The 20,072-nt window shown below is 38.8% G+C and overlaps 1 protein-coding gene and 2 long non-coding RNA genes across 3 annotated transcripts; 1 reads left to right on the top strand and 2 right to left on the bottom strand.

The window, feature by feature from the left end:
• LOC122766934 (cystine/glutamate transporter-like) lies at positions 1-4,605 on the top strand. Its single transcript, XM_044022198.1, has 12 exons — positions 1-266; positions 378-504; positions 592-707; positions 1,141-1,266; positions 1,351-1,450; positions 1,885-1,929; positions 2,006-2,129; positions 2,247-2,350; positions 2,428-2,524; positions 2,804-2,953; positions 3,028-3,205; positions 3,990-4,605. The coding sequence occupies exons 1-12, from the start codon at positions 35-37 to the stop codon at positions 4,052-4,054; spliced, it is 1,464 nt and encodes a 487-aa protein (XP_043878133.1). The 5' UTR covers positions 1-34; the 3' UTR covers positions 4,055-4,605.
• A 1,155-nt stretch (positions 4,606-5,760) lies between these two features.
• Positions 5,761-6,386, bottom strand: LOC122767247. The gene is made up of 3 exons (XR_006360189.1): positions 6,094-6,386; positions 5,959-6,012; positions 5,761-5,882 (listed from the first exon to the last, which is right to left on the bottom strand). It is a non-coding gene; the product is annotated as an uncharacterized LOC122767247 (long non-coding RNA).
• A 3,896-nt stretch (positions 6,387-10,282) lies between these two features.
• Positions 10,283-18,200, bottom strand: LOC122767108. Its single transcript, XR_006360167.1, has 3 exons — positions 18,181-18,200; positions 14,755-14,832; positions 10,283-10,790 (listed from the first exon to the last, which is right to left on the bottom strand). It is a non-coding gene; the product is annotated as an uncharacterized LOC122767108 (long non-coding RNA).
• Between the last annotated feature and the right edge of the window lie 1,872 nt (positions 18,201-20,072).

The raw sequence follows: 20,072 nt of genomic DNA, 5'->3' as shown, positions 1-20,072 counted from the left end.
CTCCGACAGTCGGAGTGTTGGTGTGTTTGCAGAAATGCACCGGACACAGGCGAGGACGGCGAAGGGCGGTGATGGGAAGGAGAAGGTGGAAGAGGAGGCGGTGCAGCTGCGGAGGAAGATCGGCCTGCTGCCGGCCATATCCTTCATCGTCGGGACAGTGGTGGGCAGTGGCATCTTCATCTCACCCAAGGGAGTCCTGATGAACAGCGGGAGTGTGGGTCTGTCTCTGCTGGTGTGGGCGCTGAGTGGAATCATCTCGTTGTTCGGTAAAAGAGTTTGGGGCATAAAGAAGAGAAGAAGCATTTGAACCAAACGTAAACAAAGAAACTTTCCATCTTAATTCCCGACGAATCCTGCTCTTGTGTTTCTTCCAATAGGAGCTTTGTGTTTCGCTGAACTGGGAACCACGTTTACAAAGTCAGGAGGCCAGTACACGTATCTGCTGGAGCTACTGGGGCCGGTGCCTGCCTTCCTACGACTCTGGGCAGATTTCATATTCATCAGGTAAGTTTATAAGAAACATTTTGTTGTGGCTGTAGTTAGAATAAAATAGCCAAACACAACTTCACAAACATTGTGGTCTTCCTGCAGACCAGCTGTGATTGCCTACGGGTCCCTGGCGTTTGGCCGCTACATCGTGGAGCCGTTCTTTGCGCCATGTGCTGCTCCTACGGTGCTCATCAAACTCGTCGGTGTCCTCGGAGTGAGTGAGTGGATTTACGTTCTTTTCCTCTTTGCTACCCACAATGCCACTGTACTGTTCTGTGAGCCCACCTAGTTCAATGTACATACAAATGGACGCCGTGTGAGGAAAGATCAGCTAATCCTAAGACATTACAGTGCCACATACAGGCCTGGCATATCAACTACACTAAGTTCTGGTTGTTTTTTTGAGGGGGGGGGGTCACAGAAATTGGCTCCAGCTGCCCAACAACCCTCATGTGGCGAATAAAGAAGTAGACAATGAATGAATGGACACCATTGTGACTGACAGATGGTATTGTTCAATAGAAATCTGGTTGCAGGTGTCTTTGGTTAATGTCCGAGTGCAACTGATTTGGCGCCGGTCAATACGGAGGCGTCAAAATGGGAGTGAACTCTTCATTTAATTACTTTCAGTGCTTCTTTTCGTCTCTGCAGCATTCGTCATAGCAGTCAACAGCTGGAGTGTGACCTTGACCTCTCGCATCCAGGTCTTCTTGACTGCTGTTAAAATGTTTGCTGTGGTCCTCATCATCGTCCCCGGCTTGATTGCCTTGGGGAAAGGTGAGAGGGTGTTTCCTCTGAAGACACAGGTGGCTTTTGAGCTGTTGGCATATTTACTTTCTCACCGTGTCTCGTTCTTTGCAGGAAAGACGGAAAATTTCCAGAATGACCTCGAAGCCGAGTTGTTGACGTTGACTAAGTTGCCACTCGCGTTCTATAATGGTCTCTATGCCTATGGTGGATGGTAAACACTTCAAACACTGAGGCTTTATTCTTCTGGTCTTCACACAGACCATCTTTTCATACATTCACCCGCCAATGTATTCCACCCACAGTCCAAAGACATGGAGATTGGGGATGAGATTAACTGGACACTTTAATGTGATCATAGGTGCGTCTGAGAGTAAATGGTTGTGTGAATGGCCGGACGGGTTTGAAACAACTCTGAACACAAAACATGTCAAACCTTGAAGGAGATCAGCTATAAATAATGAAGTGACTGGCAAGTGTTAATAATCATACATTCAGTCATTCATTTTCTACCGCTTATCCTGCTGATAGTCGCTGGAGGAGCTTGAGCCAATCCACAATCATTTACACTCATATTCTACATGTCTCCAGTTGACCTATCCACATGCATGGCGGTGCAAAGTTTTTTTTCTTAATTTTCCCCTTCAGGTTTTATCTGAACTGCGTCACAGAGGAGGTCATTAACCCAAACAGGCAAGTTCTCAATTTCAGTACGTCCTTTTATGAAAAGCACTTTTTTTAATTTCTCTGTGTGTTCTGTGTCATTCAGAATCATCCCTCTGGCTATCATTTTCTCCATGGTGACAGTGACAGTTCTTTATGTGCTTATTAATGTGGCGTACTACACCGTGATGACACCTGCTCAACTCTTGATGTCTGACGCAGTGGCTGTGGTTAAGTGTTAACACTGAAAAAACACAAAATGAGGTGGCATTAAAAGGCTAAATTGGAGGAAACTGGTATGTGTTGTGCTGATACTAAAGCACTGATCTGATCCGTTTCACCTACAGACGTTTGCTAACCAATCCATCCAGTCGTTTGCGCCCGTGATTCCGGTTCTTGTGGCCCTGTCGTGCCTCGGGGCGCTCAACGGTGGCACGTTTGGATCACCCAGGTACCTTCAGCTATATAAAGGTTTATTATTGTGCTGGTAATGTGACATCAAACTGACTGTAAATCACTGTGGTGCAGGGTGTTATTTGTGGCAGGCAGGGAAGGCCACTGGCCGGCAATCTTTTCCATGATCCACATCCGTAGACGCACTCCTTTGCCTGCTGTACTGTTTCAGGTGAAGTACTTTCAACCGGCATCAAAGAGAATTTATTGAAGCACACAGGCAAAAAAAGACAGAAACCAAACAGGCTAGTGTTACTGGGTCTTGGTAGGGGGGTCCCATGGTCTCTTGGGTTTTAACCAAATTGTTGAATTTGTTAACTTATGGTGGGTTCCGTTTACATAAGCCAGAAGTCGTAACTCGGAGTGACTCAAATGTACCTTGGGCTTGTTGATACCAGTTGATGGCAACACTCTATATGGTCTAATTAGAATAGATAATATGTGTCTCCAGTTCCCCTTTGCAGTGGTGATGATCTTGAAAGGTGAAATCTACCAGCTTTTGAACTTTGCCTCCTTTTCTCGCTGGTTCTTCATCGCCTTGTCAACGTTGGGAATGCTCATTCATCGCTATCGATTCCCTGACCTCCCAAGACCTTTCAAGGTAAGCTTATCTGAAAAGTTACTGTGCTGAACTACAGACTTTTAAAAAACACTCTCTCCCCGACACTCCAAAAGGTTCCCGTGGTCATCACAGTCACCTTCACGGTGGTTTCTTTCTTCATTGTGGGCATGTCTCTATACTCGGACCTCTTCAACACAGGCTGCAGCTTGGCTCTCACACTCTCCGGACTCCCAGTTTACTATGTGACCATCCACCGCCCCTGCTTGCCCAAAAGATTTACACGCACATTCAGTAAGTCAAGTTTGTTAGAACTAGTGTTAGAGTTTCATGCTTCAGTAAATTGTTTCACATTAGTCACGTGACTGCTTGTTAATAGAAATATCTAAATCGGCCAACTACATGCCTGCAGGACAAAACTTAAATCCTCTCAAACTGGTTTCTTGAATATTCAGTGTACTTAAGGCTTCCTCAGTCACTAGATCCCAATCGACCACATTGGCCATGTGGTGAAACGGAAGATTTGCGTAAGAGACGTGCAACAGATGCTTGATGCATTCATGTAAATATGGACCAGAATCATTGAGTAATGTTTCCACCACATTGTTGAATACCTGCGACGAAGAATTAATGTCGTTCTGAAGGTAAAAGACAGTCCAACCCGGTACGAGCAAGATGTACCTGATATTGATATGAGCAAAAAATATGGCAAGATAAATGCACGAGATGCAAAGAGATGTGTGTTTAGTGTGGGAGACATTGTTTTGTACAGTAGATGAGAACATTGTCGTTATAAGTAAAAACCATCTTTTTCCGAATGATAGCTAGGTGTTTTTTAGCTAGGTTTGAAGAATCGTGCAACATATGATCCAGGCGTCTGGGTTGCCAAGAAACTAGTAGCATCTCACGCTAGAATTAGAACAAAGACCCTGATCGCCTTGGGTTTATACCAGTTTTACCTGGACCTAAGGAAAGAACGCTGTCAAACTTCAAACCACATAATGGACTATTGTTTGAACCCAAAGCTTAAGGCCGACACAGTTCACAGAATGATCAGACTCTTGTCAACATTTCACAGACTACTGCAGCAAGAAGCTCCAGATCCTTCTAGAAGTGGCTCAACAAGAAGTCCAAACATACTGAAGACACCAAAGACACCCGTCAAAACCTTGATGCATTTTTTATGTCCAGTAACCTTGTGTTTGAAGTATAATACGCCTCAACAACTGTCTTGAACCTTTCAGAAGTTCTGCTTTTTGGTGGGTTGTGGCCAAAAGTGGGTTGCGGCCAAAAGTGGGACCAAAAATGAGTGGGTAGCAGAACTGGACTGTTCTTACTCTGCTCTGCATATGGCACTTATCCACAGTATACAGTTGTTAAATAAACATAAGGAGTTTAAAAAATGTGGATTGCAACTTAACCACTGGATTAGTAAACATGATATTCCAGCTCTTGTGACAACACAGATTTAAGTGATTTGGAAGAGTCCTGACACTACTTACTTACTACCTGGGCTTATTCATTTTAAGTTTTTCATAGTGTGTAAAGAAAAAACATTTGCTCAATAACTAAACTGCTCAATAGATTTTCATCACAACACTAGGTGTGAATCTTTCAGAATCTCATAATTTGGTAGAGAGTTCAGGTAGAAATTCTTGTAATCATAATAATCTGTGTCTCTTTAAAATGATAAACCGCACCATGAATTCATCAAAAGGAAACCTGCGATTGTTGTGTAATTATTGATGGTTCAAAATTCTCCAATGTGAGGATTTGGGATTATTCTTTGGCAGAAGAGGACACAAGGGATAGGGCAAGATGGAGGCAAGATGATCTGCTATGGCAACCACTCAAAGGAGAAGCTGAAAGAGGAAGTTCTGATTATGTGACACTAACAATTCACTTTAGAGCTTCTCTCAGTTCTGGGTTGTAGCAGGTTCTGTCACGGCTCTGATCGCAGTTTTCTTTGCTGTCTCAATCCAGTCATGAAGAAAGTCAATGTATTCACAAAGTGAAAGCCTTCACTGTTAAAGAGCTCCTTGGTTTGGTAGGGTGCAAAGAAAGCGTTGTCAGACAGGTTGTGAGGATCCACTTCTTTATAATCATCCCTGTGTACAGATCGCCAAGTCGCCATGGATCTGTCAGATCCCTCAGAACCAGCTCTTTCAGGTCTTCATTTACTCCAAGGAAGAGAATGGATTCATCACAGACTGTAGGAAGCTAGGAGGACGCCATTGTCCTTGTTCGTCTGAAAACTATGGCTGGGGTAGAAGATGAAACAAGAGGGCCTGTTGGTGATGCTCTTTTCTCCAAAAAAATGGCATCCCTCTCTCCTAGAACTTCTCCCTGAAGGTGAGGATGACTTTAGAGGGACAGTTAAAGTGGATTTCCCTCAGAGCCACCATCTTTTTAATTGGAAGGTGGACTGAACTCTATGAAATCAGTTTAAAATGCAAGATAATCTAGCAGTTAACCAAATCTGTTATTATATGTCTGTTTGATTCAAAGTCAAGCAGTAAATTGCACCTCATGGTCAACACAATTTCTATCCTAAATCCTAATAGACCATCAAGTTGGTATTCAGAGTTCAAAGGTCATTAACCCTTGAACCCATTAACTGGTAGTAATACAAGGGCCTTAAAGGGTTTTGAGACAACTAGGGATATCTGGTTTGAGTTATCTGGTTAACATCTAACCGACACTTGGCAGAGGCAAGGTTAGTCAAGGTTACCAAGTCTTACGTTAACATGTTAATGCAATTTCTTTTGAAAGAATTCCACATCTTTAAGTTCAAAGAATTTGTTCGAAATAAGCACATTTATCACAAAAACTACAAGTCAACCATCAAGTTAAGATAAATTATTTTTACTTTTATAAAAAGGGGTAACAAATACAGGCTGAAAAATGTGATGTGTGGCAGGGGGTCCTGGGTTGGATGAGTCTGCTGGGCAGAGTGTCGTTGGTCCAACATCTGAAAATAAAGTTGAAATACTTTGGTATAAAGTAAATGTGGATTAAACAAGTGAGCCAAGAGGTGTCATCCTCACCGAAGCCATCCAGGTCGGGAATTCTCCAGGTCATGGTGTCCAACATGGAGTAATCTGGTGGAAAAAAAGGTTAGAATTTGATAAGTCACCAGAAAAAAAAGGCAAACAAATGATACAAATCTTCAGGTAGCTCACCGGGTCAAGTGTGACAGGTCTTCATCCAGTGAGGGCACCCCAGTCTCTCCCTGCCTTTCCTGTTCTACACTGACAGTTTACCAAACTACCTCCACCACCGACCATAATTCAACAGACCAGAAGATTTGATGAAATCAAACCAATACCTCTCTATTCTCTGCCTCAGTTTGCAAGCCATTTGAGATGACGCTAAGCCCAGTGACTTGGTTGGCTGCCTGAAGAACTGCAAATCTCCCAGTTGCCCAGACAAAGTTCCTTCTTCGATACTGAAGCCTGGCCACAAGTTTCTCTGCTTGAACCCTCATTTTGCCAAGCATGAAATCAAGTCTACATTCCTGTCCTTGGATCTCATCGTCTCTCCCTGCAGCCTTCCAACATCCACTGCTGCTGTCGTCACCTCAGCTAGAGGGAGCTGTATCTTGATTCACTACATTTACATGTGTTGGGTAAGATGTGTCATTAGACTACTGACAAAGCAGACACCTGAAAATGCTCAACCCAAATTAGACCCAATGCTTCACTTTGTCTACAGGTGATTGACAAACATGTCCATACCAATTGATTTGGCCTAAGATCAATGCATATCATGTCGGGCTGAGTCACAAAACCAGATGGATCCTTGTCTGATTTTGGAAACGGCACAGGCATGGTATGCCACTCAGTCAGGATTTGTGGGCAGATTTCCTCACACACAGAGAAGAAGGGGAAGGACGAAACGCCTTACCATCTTAGGAGTCGACTCAATTTACCTTGTTCTCTGTTGTGTGAAGGAGAACCAGCTCATTAAATCCTGACCGATTTACAAATTGAGCAATAAATTTGCTCAAATATTGACACCAAGCAAAAGAGCTTGCGATCTTTTGCATGGTTTCTCGGAGGTTTAGAGGTCAGGTTACTGACCCCAAGAATGTCAAGTTAAATTATTTTTTGGTCTTGTAAACTGATGAAGCATTAGGGTAAATTAGATTAAGCATTTTAAAGTGTCCACTTTGTCAGTAGTCCCGTGGCACATCTTACCTAACACATGACAATGCAGCGAGTCAGGATACAGCTCCCTTTAGCAGAGATGACGACGGCAGCAGTGAGTGTTGGAAGGCAGCAGGGAGAGAAAATGAGATCTAAGGACAGGAAAGTGGCATTGATTACATGCTTAGCAAAATGAGGGTTCAATCAGAGAAACTGTGGCAAGGCTAGAGAATCAGAAAAGGAACTTTACCTGAGCATCTGGGAGATCTGCAGTTTTTCCAGACAGCCAACCAAGACATTGGGATTAAGCATCATCCTCATGACGTCACAAGCTGCCTATACTGGGAAACTCAGCAGCCGTCAATGCCAAACTTTAAATGTGAAAGAAAGACATGGATAAGTTAACTACAGACACTGAAATTGCAAGTCTAGCATCCCCTATGCTATCAAAACACAACAACTCTACTGTGAGCAAACAATAAAGTCCTATCATTTCCACCAGTTGCCAACTTAAATAAGAGGCAAAACACAACTTAAGTTTACAATGTTTACATGATCAAGGTTAACCACAAAGACAACGAACCCAAGAAATAAGTCACCAACTACGAACATAAATTCTTATGATGCAGCTGCTAAATCCTGCCACAAGAGGATACTTTGACAGAATCAACATTAAGCTAAATTGTCTGATCATGACGTGTGAAATTCAGCCCACAGAATAAGGTTTCATTTTAATTAAACATTTTACTTAACATAAAACAAAGTTCTCAAAATTGGCATAATCTTAAATTAAATAATCTGCGTTGTCTCGCCGCCAGGTTTGTTTCCCCCTAAAGAACCTTAACGCGCTCTAATCCTGCAACCTACCTAATGAGGACAATCCCATGTAGGAAATTGTCCAGGATATTCCTGTGTCCCTACAAGATACGAGTAACACATGGTTGAGCAGGGGAAGATTAAAATCCCCTGCTGGGAGGCCTCCCAACATAACGCGCAAAAAGACACTATGAACACGGAAGGTTCATCTTGAGCCTTTAGTGGGAACTAAACTTGGCAGAGCGAGACAAGTCAGCATCAATGTAGAATTACAGTTAATGACATTTCAGTTTAGGTGGTGATGGATAAACTACCAAAGTTGATGGTAGCACATAACATTTTTGCATTAGAAATGAAGCCTGCTTGAATGGATATAAAAAAAAATAAAGATAAAGTATTTCATAACATTACCCATGGGCTGAAGAACACCTAAAACATAATGTGACCACCTAAAAATAAGTTTAGCTTCTTAATCAAATCAAGAACAATAATAGTAGTTATGATTAAAGCAATTACAAGTTGATAAAGTAATAACTCCTCTGGCTGATTGTAATAAAAAAATTATACTATATTTACAGCACTTTGGAACCAAACTTTAGACAAGCTAGGTTTGTTAACAGGCTAAGTCAAAATTATCAGTACAATAGTTGCAAGACCAATGTAAAGCCGTTAAAAATAAGGTACCTGAAATTCCTGAAGAAATCACAGATTGAGATCCTGGCTAAATCCCATAGACCGATACCAAGACAGACCAGATGGAGACAGACAAATAGACCTAGAACAGACAGAGACAGACAAGACAAACAGACAAAGACAGACAAGACATACAGACAGACACCAAGACAAACAGACAAAGACAGACAACAAGACAAACAGACACCAAGACAAACAAAGACAGACAAGACAAACAGACAAAGACAGGAGAAACAAAACAGTAGAAAGACGCTAAGACAGACAGAGACCAGATAGAGCCAGACACCAAGACAGACAGACCGACACCAAGACACATCAGATGGAGACAGACACCAAGACAGGAAAAACAGAGACAGACATGTGCAAATAAAGGCCTTTACACTAAACAGCGATGCAAATCAAATCAATGAATTTGTTTAAAGTCATTGTGTCAGTCATTCTAAATGCTTAGATGCTAAATTACTATAAATTGATTGGACACTTCAAAATGCACATCGCAAAAGGCCTTTATACTTTTACCTATTTTAAAGTTATAATACGATCATTAGTCTACAGGTGCATTTTGCCTAATTGTGGGCACCTTTTGGTCAACTAAAGTCAAATACATTTTCCTAAACTAGGTCTAAGGGTCAGTATAACGTCAGTCATCACACACACACACACTCAATCCAGTCAGCGGGAAAAAGTAGGAAAAAAACTGATCAGAAACGATAGACTGGCACAGAAGCCGAGCAAGAACAGTTTGAAAGGGAGTTATTATTTTTAAGGCAACTAAATCGCAATTTTTAATTTTAAGGGCATGCAGTGATGTTGGATGGTCCCCTCTGTTGGCAGAATCTGAAAAGGAAAAGGTTATTTCACCTACCGTACACCTACCGTGCATGGATGCTGAGGCACCCATGATCCAGTATGTAAAGTGTCTAAACGCGCAAAGTGATGGGGTGGGGGGATGGGGGGGTGGTTGGGTGGGTGTAGTGGAGAAACATAATGCAAATAGGCCATGAGGGCACGGCGGCCGTCATTACCGACTTGCATTATGGGACGTACAATAATACAAATAGGCCATGAGGACCAACGGCGGCCGTCATAACCGACTTGTCTTATGGGACGTATAGTTTTACAGAAGTGTGTAGATAAACTGTGTGTGCAGATCACTAAAATCTATTTTTAGGTTAAAATGTAAGGATGGACACGTGTTTAGGGCTAACTGTTAATTAATGGCCACGTGGGGGGAAAAGGGGAAAAAGGCACAGCTGCCATGTAGTTGCACAGTTATGACATATTTGACAGAAATAGCTAAGCCTCGTGACACTAAGGCCTCCATCTACATGCATCAACGGCACAAAATCCATTTAAACCTGATCTAACATCTGGTCCTCCAACGTCAGGTCATGGGCAAACATCAAGGAAAATAAAAAAAACCCCTGCTCTCCTACTTTAAACGGATGAATGGCACAGTCGGCCAGGACAGACCGGCACGGCGGCCGAGAAAATGCGCGGTAGATTCACGCAGAGAGATTTACGACAATTTCTCTGGGTGAATCCTCTCAAGGAAAGAAAGGGAACGTAGAGCTTGAATGAAGGGGATAGTAGTCCTCAGTAATTATCTGTGGGCAACTGCACTAGCATGTCACTTGCCGACAACCAAGTGCTGAAGACTTTCACAAGATCACACAAACCACACAAATTTTGTTTTTATTCCCCTACTCTGCAAAATAAAAAAAAGGAGGCCGAGAAGGTAGCCTCCCAAAAAAGAAATAATTGGACTTACCACTCGTTGGTAGACCTAAAAAGGAAATGTTAGTGCGGTCCAATACGGCAAACCATATCTCAACGGGCACTGCTGAGCAGAATCCTATTCTCAATCCCATTCAACACCAGGATCAGCATTCATTCAAAGACAAGCTGCTGAAGAGCCTCAAAAACACCTCATTCTTACAAATCACTCAGCAGTACGGCAAAAATATAAACTAGAGAGGACCAGATTAACAAACCACCGTCTCTGTAGCTAACGCTCCATGTACAACCCTGAGCTATTTGATATTGGAAAGGAGGAGAGGTGAAAGAACGTGGCCATGTTGGACGTAAAGATGGTTTCAGTACATTGTAGGAAAGCTGGATAGACACGGGCACGGCGGCCAAGCAAAAGAGTGGGGACACGGCGGCCACCCAGAATTGAAATGCTTGACACCTACTGTTGGAAGATCTTCAAGAAGCTCAACCTGAAAAAGGGAGAAAAAGAACAGTTTTAGAGTCCAGTCTCGAACCCGTCAATGACGAAGTTCCTGCCGTGTCAGGAGTTAAACTAGTTCAGGTGTTCTGGAAAGTGAATTTGAGGAGCAGACAAAATCTATGTATCTTAATGCTTTATATGTGTGTTTGACCGCCATTTTAAAACAGGGTTTTTTGTGCGCTCTCTCACTCCAAAGTCCGTAGAAAAAACTACGACACAAAATTCTTGTGTTGTTTTGTGACGCACGTGCAAATTTTGGTGCATGAAGTCACATGCAAACATACTATGGAATTGGAGTTGTCAATATTTCCAAACACTTTTCGTAAAGCAAAAAAAATACTCAATTTAATCATTCAAAAATATTGTATTTGATTGTTTGAAAAAATACACTTGTTCTTTGCGGGCAAACGAGCTGCTGCTCTACGGCTGCCTCATTAGGTTTGTTATGGAATTAGATTTGTGTCAATATTTTCAAACACTTTACACGAAGCATACAAAACTTTAAGAATCAAAAAATAGTCGATTTAATACTTCAAAAATATTGTATTTGATGGTTTAAAAATACACTTGTTCTTTGCGCTCCCTGGTTTATTCATTGCACCGTGGTTTTTTTGTTTGTGGGCGGGCCTTAGGAAGCTGCCTGCTGATTGGCTGGAGTTTTGCAGCGACAGCTCGATGGACCTGAAGTCTGCACAGGCTTGAAGCAGCCGTTCGTCTGAAACACGTTCCGTCGACATGTGACAAAATAACTGTAAGAATCTAACGTTAGCCAGATTATAAAACGTTAGATCAGGGGTGTCAAACTCATTTTTGTTTAGGGGCCACATCCAGCACAATTTGATCTCAAGGGGGCCAGTAAAAATAGCAAAATAGAATAATAACTTATTAACAAGAACTCCTTTGTTTTACATTTAATGAAGGATAGTTTTACAAAACATGACATTTCTTGAGAAATATAAGTGCAATTTCAACAATATGACTAAATTTACTATTTACACAGCACACTGGATCTATAAAGGGCACAAACATTTAGTCACAGGTATCTGGAGCATTTGACATTACGTTTAGATTAGTGTGAAATTTTAACAAATTCATCCTGTGGGCCGGGATTGGACCCTCTGGCGGGCCAGTTCTGGCCCCCAGGCCGTATGTTTCACACCCCTGCGTTAGATATTTACAATTATTTTGTCAGATGTTGATGGGGAAAACTTGGGGAACGAGTTCCGGACGGACAGCGACTCCAAGCCTGTGATGACTTCAGGTCCATTGAGCTGTCGCTCCAGCCAATCAGCAGGCAGCTTCCTAAGGCCCGCCCACAAACAAAAAAAACACGGTGCAAAGAACAAACCAGGGAGTGCAAACAAATCACTGAGCACATAGAACAAGTGTATTTTTAAACAATGAAATACAATATTTTTATATTAAATCGACTATTTTTTTGCTTCTTAAAAAGTGTTGTATGCTTCCTGAAAATATTGACACCAATCTAATTCCTTAACAAACCTAATGGAGGCAGCCGTAGAGCAGCAGCTCTCGTTTCAGCATTAGCTAAAAATTACAATTTCACAACATGGACTTTGGTGCAAATCTGAATTTGTACGAGAAAAAAAGAGCACATAAGTTCAAATTTTAAAAATGAAAAAAGAAAAGATTAAAATTTAAAACATTTGTGTACATGTTGTCTTGAATATTACACACTGTGTTTATTAATCTGTTCAGTAACTTATGCCAAATTAAAAAAAAAAATTATATTTTAACCCATGTTCAATCTTTGTTTATACATATATACACATACATAGAAATATACATAGACATACATATATACACATATGTATGTATATACATACACATACATATTCTCTGTAAACTGTCTGATGTACATTCTTTTTTAATTTTATAGTCGTAGTGTTAATATCTTTATATATTGTACTTTTTTGGAAATGCAGGTTTTAGATATTTATTCGTCGCTCATTAGCATTTATTTTCAAACTTATAATCCATGCTGCACTTTATCTCTTTGTTCAGCCCCGGACATTGTGACATAGATGATGGTGTGGACTGTGGAGCTGTGACAGTGTGATGCACTGAGACCAGTGCAGTGGTCACCACTGATGCTTATCCTCACTATCGGTTCATGAAGTTACTGATAAATGTGATGAACACGTGAATTAGAGTTGAAGATATAAACATGTTGAATGCATTTATTAAACTAGGGGAGACCAGGGACAGTTCTAACACTTTTTGCAATTTAACAATACATCAAAAACCATTCACACTGGAATAACCAATTTGTTTTATTATGAACTTCAATCTGTCAACTGTTGAAGTAAAACACTGATGTTGTTTTATGAAATATGCAAATTGATTTTTAATAGAGTCCTTCCACTGTAACCGTCCTTGTGTATAGGGACGGTTGTAACATGTGTAAGATATACATAATGAATCAATCAAAATGGAAAACATTTATCAATCATGTGATTGTGACTATTAATTTCATGTTTCCCTTTTTTCTCATACTACATGACAAAAGTGAAGCCGTCACATTATAATGCAAGAAAATGATTATAATAAATTTTATTTGATGGCGCATTTCATGGCACTCAAGGTTGCCTTACATCAAGTAAAAAACAATCAATAAACATTATTATTATTAGTTTTTAAAATACATTCATATATAAAAAAAAATGAAGTATCAAACATGTTTTCATCTCATGTGAGCAAGCTTGACTGATAGTTTGACACTTGTTAGCCATTTCCATTTTAAGCTTACAAAACAGTGATTCTAATAATTCATAGATATTTGATCTTAAAACAGCATCTGAAAAAGTACAGACAGGAAATTAATTTTAATTTAATTAATTAATTTAACTCACTGAGCATGCGCACAGTGAGTGTCATCCTAATTGTTCCTAATAATTTGATCATGTTAGAGTCTGCAGATTTATTTTAATATTGTATGATTACTATATTAACCATAATACTAATTATAATGATAAGTTAGCTTCATTTGTAAGCCACCTATACGAAAAGAGTTAGAAATTTGAACTTTGACATTTAAACCAAAATAGAAAGCATAGCAATGAGACCAAAATCATATTCATAGTTAATATTCAATGGAATTGTTTTTTTTAATCATAATAAAAGTACTTAATGTTGTCATTTTCTTGGACAATATATAAAATCCCTGAGTTCTTTGACAGCAACATTTTGTATTTTACAGCATTTTTGGCGGAAACTAGCCAGTTCATAGTTCACACACTAGAGTTTAGACTTATTTTCCATTACCGTCAGTCACTTTTAGACATATGGAAGCCCTAGTTGTCAATATTGATAATATAATATAAATAAAATAAATATAAGATATCATTTAATTATCATATCAACAAGCTGTGTTAAATATCTATGTTAAATAATTGAGATTAATTATTAATTAATAAAATCAAATCCAGTTAAGCATTCATTTTCAGATACAATTTTTATTTTATTAGTCATGTTTGTATCAATTTCAGTAAGTCCATTATTATTTCTGTTAAAAATTGTAACAGAATTGAATTAATTACTGTTGGCATGTGGCTTAAACTTACATAATATATACAGTATATAACATATATATAATATGGACTGTTTATTTTTAATAGGTTTGCCTCTGGAAAACATTTGATTTTAAATGCTATGTGGGGAAACTCCAATTACATCACAGAAAAAAATAGAGATATATATCGAGTATCGCCATTCAGCTAAAAAATATCGACATGACTTTTAGTCCATATCGCCCAGCCCTAGCATGTTTATTATTTATTATCTTTACTGTCTTTGCTGCTGTGACAATGTAAATCTCCCCACTGCAGGACAAATAAAGGACCACATCTTATTTTCACATTATGCACATTTATTAAAATTCCAAAAGGTTTTGATTGAGGTAGCAAATTGTTTCTAAAAAAAGTGTCACTCACCTTATTTTTTAAACAGTCAGTCATGAAGCATGGACGAGTCCGACCTGGTCTCCGCGAGCAGGAAGCACAAGTTTGTTCCTTTAAGGAAAAAAAGTTATTTAATGACATTAAAATCTGATATCAAGTCTGAATCTGCCTTTAACACAAACAATAATCTCACTCAATACTAATGACAATGCAACAGTGAGTTAATCCAGTTCTAACGTCTTTACACTGGCTCCCAGTCAGGAGATTTTAAAGTTCTGCTACTGGTCTACAAATCACTGAATGGTTTAGGTCCTGAATACATGAACGACATGTTAGAACATAAACCCAGTGGAGCTCTGAGATCTACTGACTCAGGTCAGATAGTGGAGCCCAGAGTTCAAACTAAACATAGTGAAGGAGCTTTTAGTTATGCTGCACACAACTGGAACAAGCAGAACTGAAATCAGCCCCAACTGTGAACATTTTTAAATCCAGGATAAAATCACATCTCTTCTTTCAAAGCACTTTAATTTTAATCTTTCATTTGCACTGTATGTCCTTTTAATGATTTTGAAGCAAATCATTATTTTATGCAGCAAACTCATTACTAATACACTATTTTTCTGTATTTTGTTTTAATTTCTAAATTGTTTTTATTTCCAAATTGTTTTATTCAATTGTTTTTATTTCTTAATTGTTTTTATATCTATATTGGTTTGATTCAATTGTTTTTATTTTTATTTCTAAATTGTTTTTATTCAATTATTTCCCCAATTCTTACTGTTAAAAGTATGTTTCATGCAAAGCACATTGAGTTGCCTTTGTGTATTAAATGCACTATATAAATAAAGCTGCCTTGTCTAATGTAGCACAGCGGCCATTTTAACTTGTTTTTAAAGCTTTTAAACATTAAACCAAAGTTGAGCTGACAATGGGGTGCAGCTTGGCTAACACTGAGCTAAGGCTAATTTGGAGGAAATATTAAAGCTAAAATTAAACAAAAATCAAGCAAACAATGAAGCACATCTTATGAATGATCATCTTTATTTTGGTTACATTCATATAAAAAGTAAACAAAGTCATTTAACACAATTATGCCAATAACCAATAAAGGAATATACTGAAGGCATGAACAGAAAATGCATTTCTTCAGTATAGTTATACCAGACTTTCCTTCACATTGTAAACTGTAATTATTTTACATTTCAAAGTTTCAAGTGTAAATAATCCTCATAAATTACAATTACCCTTTTAGCATGGCTTACACTGAGCTAAGGCTAATTTTGAGCAAATAAAGTCAACTTTAAATCAAAATTGATCTGCCAATGAGACAGACCATGTTACTGAGCTAAGGCTAATTTTGAGCAAATAAAGTCAACTTTAAATCAAAATTGATCTGCCAATGAGACAGACCATGTTACTGAGCTAAGGCTAATTGAGGAAACTGAGGCAGAATTCAGCCAACAGACTCGCAGTTAAGTTGACGACACTGAAGTTAGCCTCCGATTCGGCACTTATGGGGAAAGTTAAGGGGAAATTTACTGAATGTGCAGTGTCACTGTTTGTCCACTGATTATCTGTTTGAAAACATTTTAGACGTTTTGGGTATGACATTAACTTTGCTTGACACCCACAATTGTATTTGTGAAACTTTTATTTTATTTGTGGAAATGCTAAAGGGGAGATTTCACCATTTTGTTTGATACCTAGACCTCATTAGACCAGGTCCTGATCAAAAAACACTGTACCTAGACTTCCCAAATCTGGACTAGATTATCCTACAGACCCTGACGATTGATAAAAACACAGTCTTTGATTTGTGAAACCTTTATTCTATTTGTGAAAATACAAAAAGATCATTTAAACAAAATTGTATGACTTTAGCGAGACTATATTCATACACCTAATGAGACACCCATTGGGGGGCAAGTAGGCAATGGAGAATTTATTACAGAAACAGTTACAAACTTCTGTGTTAACAGTGTACTAAATATTTTGGAGAATAAATCTTTGTTGGGCAGTCTGTATAGACGCGTGTTTCATTTGCTTTCCTCTTTTTCTATTACTTCTATTACTTCAATAAACTTTTTTTTGTAACTTTTACATATGACTTATTACCAAAATAGTCAGAATATGTGTCGACAATGTAATAATAAACAGTGACAACATGGCATTTCAAAGCATTTCATAATTTATATTTAATATGAGTAAATGAACATAATTTGGTGTTAAAAATGTTGACATTCTATTTTAAAGGTACTGGTTTTAATCTGTTGACTAGGCAATATTGATATTTTATATATTCAATATATTATTCTATCTACAATAACCTGATTTATTACATTTGAAGAAAAATTATCTTTTCTTACAGTGACTGCTGCTATTTTAATATCAAATATTTCTGGTTATGCACTGCTGAAAATGCATCCCAGAGCAAACCAGCTCTATTTAAAAAATAATTTCAAAGATAAATTACTTAACATTGGCCATACTCAGTGGGGTATTTAATTTGATGGACTTTTGGATTTGCCTGGCAACATTTTTTTTGAGTGGGAGGGGTTATAGTTGACCTCTAATTACAAAGGTTGTCTAAACTGCTACACTGGAGTGCTACAATCTAATCAGGTAAGTTTTATGTAGCCTAACGTTTTCCTACAACTTAATGACATTATATTTAACATATAACAGCCAGAAATGTGCTCATCTGTTCGATAATCCATGGCAAGAGACTGGGAAAAGTTTGGTAGGCTATAGGATAATCTAGTCCAGATTTGGGAAGTCCAGGTTCAGTGGTTTTTGGTGTAGACCTGTGTCATATATGCTGAAAAAAACAGTGAAATGGGCCTTTATTGCATTTTCACAAATAGAATAAAGATTTCACAAATCAGATTATTTGTATGAATCTTCAGGGTGTGTAGGATAATCTAGTCTATCTAAACAAAGTCTAGGTATAGTGGTTTTTGTCTAGGTATGAAACAAAAACGGTGAAATCTCCCCTTTAGCATATTCACAAATACAATAGTGGGAGTCAAGCAAAGTTAGCGAAATGGGCCGTTGTTGTATTTTCACAAATAGAATAAAGGTTTCACAAATCAGAGACAGGGTCTGTAGGATAATCCAGTCCAGATTTGGGAAGTCTAGGTACAGTGTTTTTTGATCAGGACCTGGTCTAATGAGGTCTAGGTATCAAACAAAATGGTGAAATTTCCCCTTTAGCATTTTCACAAATAAAATAAAAGTTTCACAAATACAATAGTGGGAGTCAAGCAAAGTTAATGTCATACGTCCCAAAACGTCTCAAATGTTTTCACATCAAGAAGTGTCCCAAAAAAAGACAATCAGTGGACAAACAGTGGCACTGCACATTAAATTTCCTTTTAACTTTCCCCTTAATGCTAATTAAGGAGAAGGCCGGATGCCAATTTCAGCGTCGTGTTAAGTTGACAGAAGGTTACTCACCGTTCTGGACGAGTCACCAATCTGGACCAGGTCGAACCAGCCATCTTAAATCTTCTTTCCGTTTTTAAACACAAGCTCCGGCACGCGTCCACCTTTTCGGCGTCTGACGTCACACGCCACGAAAGTTTTTTTTCTTTCTTTCTTTCGTTCTTTCTTTCTTTTTCTAAAACTTTCCTCTTTCAGGGACGCTCTCTGTAGTTAAACAGTGTCCTTTTTTCGCGTTTTCTCGTTTCTGCGGCTCCGCTGTGGCTGAACCGACGTCAGCTGGAGGAGAAGTCAGACGAAGAAGAGGAGGAGCAGGAGGAAGCAGCGGATTTAATATCTCCGTCATCAGGTGATTGAAAACACCTGCGTGGACATGACCAGGTGTGTCAATCAGTCTCCTCTTCTATCTGCTCTGTCCACGCGATAGTCACAATTCCCTCCTTTGCCTCCATGTTTTCGTCTGTGTTTATCAAATGAAGTTATATTTCGATGACTTTGTCATCTTCAGGATAAATAAAGAGGACAAAGACGATTTCTATTTGCTTTTATTTAGATGTCTTATTAATATCCTGGGGGGTATCTTGAAGTTAAAACTTTAAAATAACTCATTTGTAGTTTGTTTGTTTGTTTGTTTGTTTTCATCTTTGACCACTTTAATTTATTGACCACAGTGGACATACTGTTCAATTTAATGTAACAAAAACAAGCAAAAAGCGTCGAAAAAGTTTATTTTTTCAACCAAAATGAAATAAGAACTATTGTATTTAATTTAATTTAATTTAATTTAATTTAATTTAATACATTTCTGTATATGTGTGTATATGTATATGTATACATATACATATATGATCTGAAATAGTTAAAATTTTGTAATACGATGTAATGATATTATAAAAAATATTTTAATGGGGGGAAAAAATAACATAAAAGTGGACAGTTTCCTCATATTCAATCGCCTCATTGTGTCATCTGTAAACACACAGCGCCCTCTACTGGTGCCTTTAAGTCACATCATCTCAATATGGACTCAGACTCTGTGGTGGAGATTCAACAACAGGTGCAGAGAAACTCTGTCCAGTAAAAGTCCCATAAATGATCAAATATTATATTTACAGCAGCCACCAGGGGGCCCCAAATCTGCATGTTCAGCCTCATGTGAGGACAATGAACTGAATTTAATGACTTTAAGGTTACTTAGGATTCATGTACATTAAAGTACTTTTTTTATAATAGTACTTAAGTGTGGTGTAAATATGGAGTCATGGTGGCTCAGTGGTAGGGCGAGTGGTCTCTCAACTGGAAGGTTGTGGGTTCAATTCCTTCTTCTGATTTGATTTGGTAGCAATGACAAAGAAAGATAGTTAGAGGAAATGTAGTGGCGTAGAAGTAAATGTTGCTTGAAGTATACAAAGTATTTGTACTTTGTTACGTTACAACGCTGTTAATAATGTATCAAGTTCGTTTGTTTTAATTGTTTTTGGACTGCTGTGGCAGTGCTTCAAAAAAAAAGATGCCGGTTTATTGTATTTTTTACTATCACGTTCGTCTGTGTCACATGTTACAGCATCCGGCAGAAATGGAAGTGCTGCGTATCCACTCCAACCTTCTGCAACAGACCCGGTACACTGCGTATACCGTTGCGCAACCAGTCACACATTGACTATTAATACAACCATTTAATTTGTATAGTGGAATTTGTCCTTTTTTAGGTTATATTCAAACACTAAAGCCAAACAAACCCATCTCACTTCACGATAAGTTCCGACCTTGAGAGCCCTGCCTGTCTAGTTCTGTACAACTCTGTTGAACTTGGACTGGATCCATCCAAGAACTCGAACGATGTTCCCGAATAACTTGGCAGCTGAGCGAAAGTATCGCGTGACTTTTAGCCCGCCCCCTCTGTGATG

Source organism: Solea senegalensis, linkage group LG3 (assembly GCF_019176455.1).
Source record: "Solea senegalensis isolate Sse05_10M linkage group LG3, IFAPA_SoseM_1, whole genome shotgun sequence".
NCBI lineage: Eukaryota > Metazoa > Chordata > Actinopteri > Pleuronectiformes > Soleidae > Solea > Solea senegalensis.
The sequence above is the reverse complement of the archived record's forward strand: the minus strand, read 5'-3'. Positions and strand labels throughout refer to the sequence as shown.